At 42.9% G+C, this 6,737-nt stretch overlaps 1 protein-coding gene across 1 annotated transcript; it reads right to left on the bottom strand.

The window, feature by feature from the left end:
• Window positions 1–2,763: 2,763 nt before the first annotated feature.
• Window positions 2,764–6,070, bottom strand: FOS (Fos proto-oncogene, AP-1 transcription factor subunit). Its single transcript, XM_039351695.1, has 4 exons — window positions 5,637–6,070; window positions 4,750–4,995; window positions 4,321–4,428; window positions 2,764–4,201 (listed from the first exon to the last, which is right to left on the bottom strand). The coding sequence occupies exons 1-4, from the start codon at window positions 5,775–5,777 to the stop codon at window positions 3,593–3,595; spliced, it is 1,104 nt and encodes a 367-aa protein (XP_039207629.1). The 5' UTR covers window positions 5,778–6,070; the 3' UTR covers window positions 2,764–3,592.
• Window positions 6,071–6,737: the final 667 nt, after the last annotated feature.

Genomic DNA, 6,737 nt, shown 5'->3' on the forward strand with positions numbered 1-6,737 from the left:
TGCTCTGCATATAAGTTAAATAGGCAGGGCGACAGAATACAGCCTTGCCGGACTCCCAATTTTGAACCAATCAGTGGTTCCATGTCCAGTTCTCACTGTTGCTTCTTGACCCACATATAGGTTTCTCAAGAGACAAATAAGATGGTCTGGTACTCCCATCTCTTTAAGAACTTGCCACAATTTGTTGTGATCCACACAATCAAAGGCTTTAGCATAGTCAATGAAGCAGAAGTAGATGTTTTTTCTGGAAATCCCTAGCTTTCTCTATGATCCAGCGTATATTGGCAATTGAATCTCTAGTTCCTCTGCCTCCTACAATTCTACCCGGATTTTAAACCAGAAAGAAAATGGAATGCCCATAGGCTCTATGTTAACATGGAATTTGGCTCACCCAAATTCATTTAATTTGCAAAATGAATAGGAAACTGACATATTGAAATGCAGAGTATTATCTCAAACATCAGGTTTGTTTTTAGGAATGTCTGTGGTTTTTACCTTGGCCCTATAATCATTCTGAGAATGTAAATTGATGAAGGCTATAGCCTATCACAATCATGGGGAAAAGCATTTTGCTCTTTTCCTCTTTAGAAAATTTCCCACATTATTCAAATACATTCCTGTACTTTCAGAATCACTATTAAAATATGGTAGTGAGGTGACTTTATAATAGAGAGGGAAGAATTGGATTTTTTTCCCATAAATCCAAGTCATCTTAGGAGCTAAATCCAATTTCCAGTCATGTCAATTCTACCAACTAGCCATAAAATAGGCTCTATGTCAGCGATTCTCAACCTATGGGTCGCGACCCCATTTGGGGTCGATCGACCATTTTTCGGGGGTCGCCAAAGAAGGTGATCCGCCATTTTCTCCCCTCAGGGGGCGCCGCCGCGCATGGGGGCCCCGCCCCCATGCGCGCAGTGGCGCGCATGCGCAGAACGTTTGTGTGACGGGGGTCGCCGTCACACAAACGTTGAGAACCGCTGCTCTATGTGGTCCAAAAGAATATATTGAACCTCTTCACAGAAGATAAAAGTGGTTTCAAGGAAGAAGATGAAAGGGAAAGAAATTTCCCTTTATGAAGTTCTTTGTTTATTCATTTTAGAATTCAACCTATAGTTTATGTATGAAAAGGCCAAAAAAATTAATTTGTAAAATAACATTATACAATTTTAAGACTTCATATGAAGAAAAATACTTTAAAAATTAAACACTTACACTTAACTGAAGATTCTAATGTCAACTTCATAAATCATGTTCCAAATAATTAATTTACTGTTATATTTAAGAAGTAATATTATTGGCAATTTTCCAAAGTAATGATAGCTCAGCAAATATATCTGAGAAATACTCCATAAAACCAGTGAGGTACATTTCATTGTAATTGGATACATTATTTTACATTGATTTGTTAATAAAAATTATTTAACGCACTGGTCTTCGTATTATGCTTTATGTTCTCATTTTCTTTTATAGAAGTTGAAATCCTGTGCATTTATTTAGGAATAAACATGAGATCAAACTTTTGATAAATGTTCACATCACATACAGAAAAATGTGGAATACCTAGTTACAGTATATTACTTTACAATTGTGTTTTACATATTCAAGGACTTCTGGATACTGCTTTAACTGGGTAACTTTTGTTAGAAAATCTGAGATAATTTGCAAGATTATCACATCACAAAAACTAACAATGGTATTTTTTTTGATAAAGTAACTATTGTATTAATGTTAGAGTATTAATTTTGTGAAATTTCTGGACATCTTTTTTAAGGGTTACAACTATCCATGACCTCTTCTGTTTTCTTCCCTAAATTGTTTTTTTTTTTATTCTGATTGTCAACATTCTGTCATTATTTAGCTTATCCAATAACAATATATTATACCCAAACCCATTCATGTTCACCACACAGCTCTTCTACATTTAACAATGCAAAGGCTTGCTCGTTATTTTGGAAGCCTTACTATTATATCTTATGCTCATTATTAAAAACTAAAGAGTGATACGTTTTAAGTGGTTATGTTTCTAAACAGATTATACCTTATTACAGTTTTTTTGATCAAAAATAGAACTATAATTTAGCATGGGAAATATCTGAACAATTACTGATACTCTCCACCTTTTCCCCAATGAACAACTATTTTTTCCCTTTACTTATATTTATTTCATTTTTGGTGACAAATGAAGGACATGAGGCAGAGGAAAATGAAACACTGCGTAGATGTAGGAAACAATGAAGATGAAAGAACAAAGTCAGATATGTTCAGGCAGAGGGAAATAAACAGGAAGTGTGATGTGATGAAACTGTACTTATCTGAACAGAAATAATCACAAGGCTAAAGGAAATATAATTTGTTGCTCTATGATGGTTAGTTACCTATCCTTATTAAACCAATGTTCTTTACTAATAGTGCAACTGACGTGTAGAAATTTAGAATATGACCAGCTATACACATTTACTTGGAAGTATGTTCTACTAAACAGAGACATGCTTTCCTATGTTGTGTGATTAGAATTTTGTACAGTCTTAGCCTTAGCACATGTTGAAGCAACAGGATTATTAAAGTTACAGCATGCTTATGATGAAAGAGCAGGATAGGGGATATGTAGCCAAAGGATTAGTAATAGTAATATTATTTATTAGCCACATTAACCCTTTTGAGAAAATCACAGATTTAAGTCTGCAATGTATTAAATTATCTCCCAGTTAATTTCAATCCATTTCTCAGACCAGTTTTATTGTAAAGAAATCAGAGCCTTTATAGCATTCAACTTAAATGCTTTTATTGACAGAGTTTTGAACAGTAAGCAAACAATGCTTAAGTGTCATTCAAATTCACTTTTCCACATTTCAACCTCAAGGTAGAAAAAATAAATATAAATATTCATAAATAAATTAAAAACACAATAAAACGTTTTCATGGAAAACTTATGTCAAACCATTCAGACCACTTCAACGATGTATGATCAGTTAAAGTTACAATGGACATTAATGAACAAAGAACTATAGAACGTGGACAACATAGCTATTCATTAATCTAGAAAATGAAATTGTCTTTTTCGCAGTTAAGTTAGACAATTGCTAAGTGATCAAAACACAATATTGCCTGGAACACAGTAGTTATTGTTAATCAGCTGCACTAGATACCCAGCACCATATCAAAATTCCAATCATTAAACCAACAGATTAATTAGCTAACGCTAGTGAATAGTAAGGAGGGAAGGGAGTCACCAACCCAGCCATGTTGAACATGCTATGAAACTGCTAGTTCTCATGGGTGGGGACAAGACAGATTCCATGCGATTTGCTACATCTCTGGAAGAAAAAGAAGAATCGGGCCTTGTGAGAGGCTGCGAAGCAGTCCTTCAGCAAAGTCATTTCACTCCAGATGGGCTGCCCGTACCTCACGCCAGCATGGAGGCGCTTCGTCTTCCCCAGGCCTTGGGACTCCGAGAGGGGCTCCTTTGCGGCCTAAGGCCCCATGCAGGAACAGCAGCAGCGGCGGCGGCGGCGGTGGCAGCAGCAGCAGGACGGGGTAGGAACGATGATTTCACCCAGCCCCGCGATTATTGCTCGGGGACTCGGTCCCTTCACAAAGCCAGCAAAGTAGGCGAGCTGAGCGAGTCGGAGGAGGGCTCGTTGCTGCTACTACCTTTCCTGTGAGCCGCTGCGCAGCTGGGGACAGACTCGGTCTCGGGGTAAGTGAAGACGAAGGAGGAGGTGTAGGTGCTGGGGCAGGGCGTGCAGGTCACCACCGGAGTGCAAAGGGGCTCCAGATCCGCGGGGGCCGCTGCCCCCAGGGGCTCCCAGTCCGCGGCGTAAAAGGAAGAGGAGCCGGACAGATCCATGTCAGGTACAGAGCGCGGCGTCCCGCGGGCGGAGCGAGTGAAGAAGTCGTCGAAAGGCTCGGCCTTCAACTCCAAGCCGCTGCTCTCCTTCGCAGGCTCTGCCCGGGTCGGCTCTTGTAGCAGCGGGAGGGCGAAAGCCGCCTCTTCGGACTCGGGAGAGCTGGCCACGGGCGCGTCGGCTAACAGATCCAGGGAAGAGACCGCCAGCTCTTCCGAGAACTGTAACTCCTCGGGGATCTTGCAGGCAGGGCGGTGAGCGGCCAGCACGAATTCCAGCTTCTCCTTCTCTTTGAGCAGGTTGGCGATTTCTGTCTGGAGCGCGGACTTCTCCTCCTCCAGTTGGTCGGTTTCCTGCGGACACACAGAAGGGGAGGGACAAGTCAGTCAGCTCTTCGGGCGGCAAAGGAGCCGGGGCAGGAAGGCAGCAGCATAGGAAGCCCAGCCGGCGAGGTCTAGCCGGAGATACTCACCAATTGCAGGGTATCGGTCAGCTCTCTTCTCCGGTTGCGGCATTTAGCGGCTGCCATCTTGTTCCTTTCTCTCCGAATCCTCCTTTTCTCCTCCTCTTCTGGCGTCAGCTAGGGAGAGAGACAGCATGCCCGTCAGTATTAGTACCGGAGCCCGGAAAGTGCTTGTTTTTCCTTTATCTCTGCTTCAAGGCTCAGCTATGAAATGCAAGTCTTACGTGCGCTCAGTAGAGCCAACAAGCAAAAGTATGCTTAAGGGACGGACCATCTCCTAACAGATTTCGGACCTCCAAGCAAGTGCCCTTCCTTTCCTAGGGAACAGTCAACTACGGATCGAATAGCCCTCCTTTCTTTCTCGCCAAGGGTAAACCTAACCCATAACCCAGAACTCTCCCTCTCAATTGCTTGTCAGGCAAAAGGTAAAGTACACACCTGTTCAACTTTGCCCCTTCTGCCAATGCTTTGCCCTCTGTTTCCCGTCGTCTTGACTATCCCAGCCCTTGGGTAGACCCCAGTTTGAGGAGCAGCGAGCCCATAGGGATGAGTGCGATTCTGCGAAGGGGCCACCGAAGAACTCAGAGTGGGTTGGACCATCCATTGCAAGTCAGGACTTGTAGAGATGGCAGTCACCGTAGGGACAAAGTTAGTGCTGGAGGCAGCCAAGTCCGTGCAGAAATCCTAAAAAACATAAAGAAACTTTATTTAAAAAAAACCGGGAGAAGTGGGGGCAGGGAGAAAGATACGACGCACGCTATGATTGCATTCTTGCCCAAGAGAATGGTGGGTTATTTTGAGCTCGGCCTGCAGTCCCTTGAGCCGCATTAATTCGGACGCTGTTAACACCATCACCGAGCTACACATGAACAGGGGCTTGTTAAAAATATCTCTGACGTCCGAGCTGACGCAAACGTCGCTCCGGAGTCTCCTGAATGAAGTCGCGTTTTATCAATGAAATTGTTTTACGCATCCATAGCTAAGCGCGTCTGCCGGATTCACGTCCCTCCCAATTCCATTAATCCAGAGTACTTAAGAGGAGCCCAAACCAAAACCCTCCCCCACCCTCCACTGCCATAAGAGACTAACAGTCCCTATAAGAAAAGACAAAAAAAACAACACTAATTGGCTGCATGCAAAATATCAGGAACCGAAAGGCACGCATCGCGTGCCGGTCAGATCAACTCTTTCGAGTCCCCCGTCCATGAACATTAAATGTTACTGCCGATTACTCTTGGCCATTGGACCCGGCAGGAATAGAGGAACAGTCAAGTCCTTCCTACCCCAACCCACCCTTGCCCCAAGCCACTGTCCTTGTTCCTCACCTGCGCGTTAACAGGCGAACCCATGCTGGAGAAAGAGTCTGCGGGAGAAGGGTAGTAGGTGAGACTGTCTCCCGCCGGAGAAGCACTACTGCAGCGGGAGGAAGACGCGTCGTAGTCAGCGGTGAAGCCTGGGAACATCATGTCGGAGAACCTGGGATTATACAAACCCTTCAGGGTGGTATATCTATCCCAGATTAAAATCCGAATGGAGTGGCTCTTGAGGCGAACAGGTTACTTGTAAACTCCAGTTACTTCCCTTGCCTTAGCTCCTTCGAACACTGCTTAAGTCTGTCCTGGAGTAAAGCGGTACCTCCGCCTTTTATTGTGAATGAACCTACGTCACAAGGGAGGAGCGTAGTAGGGATCACGAATCTATTCTAGGTGATCCAAAATTGTATGATACCATCAGAATTTCTCTTAACGTAATCCAGAAGCCCTCCCTAATGGATTGCGATGCTTTTATAAAAAGATTCCCGAGAGGTCTCGACTTTTAAAAGTCTAGGAAGCCGACTACAAAGTCTTCGGCTCAACCTAGCTTGGAAACCCAACTGACGTAAATATCCTTATATGGCATATAACATCCTGTGCAGGGGTGTGACTGACGGGAATCGCTCGAGGGCTGAGGCCAAATGGGATGGTGCGTGTTTGTGGTAACGGCAGGGGGAGTAAAAGTAATAGCCGCAGCAAACGGATTATGCATACAGAATTGTGTCCATTTAGTGTTGACCAGACACTGACATGACACGACGCTTTAAAGAGACAAAACTTTAATTGTCTATTTAGCTCATGACCTCCACGAGAAGAAACACTGAAGCCTTTGCTTAGATAAAGCTGAGACCGAATTCTTCCTCTCGAAAGATTTCTAAATCGCTGAACTTTATGTACAGTATTTATTTTCTCAAAATTTGCATGGTTTTTGAAATACATATCTATCCGGAAGATCCTCCCTCTCCCTGGTAAAGAAAAGGAATGTAGTATACCACTAAGATTAAGATTAGGATAAGAATTAAGTAAAAATGTTGGATATTTTTCACTCAATATTTTTTTTAAAAAATATATAATATAATTTATGTTTAGGAATTCCGTATTCAGTCAATACTG

This window comes from Crotalus tigris, unplaced genomic scaffold (assembly GCF_016545835.1).
Source record: "Crotalus tigris isolate CLP2741 ecotype Arizona unplaced genomic scaffold, ASM1654583v1 scf7180000018371.15429387391:27106975, whole genome shotgun sequence".
In the NCBI taxonomy this organism is placed as follows: domain Eukaryota; kingdom Metazoa; phylum Chordata; class Lepidosauria; order Squamata; family Viperidae; genus Crotalus; species Crotalus tigris.

Coding starts and splice junctions, on each gene's coding strand:
- FOS (XM_039351695.1), bottom strand. CDS start 5,777: ATGATGTTCCCAGGCTTCACCGCTGACTACGACGCGTCTTCCTCCCGC. Junction 4,996..5,636: donor GTTCGCCTGTTAACGCGCAG/GTGAGGAACAAG, acceptor TATGTTTTTTAG/GATTTCTGCACGGACTTGGC. Junction 4,429..4,749: donor GAAGGGGCAAAGTTGAACAG/GTGTGTACTTTA, acceptor CTCTCTCCCTAG/CTGACGCCAGAAGAGGAGGA.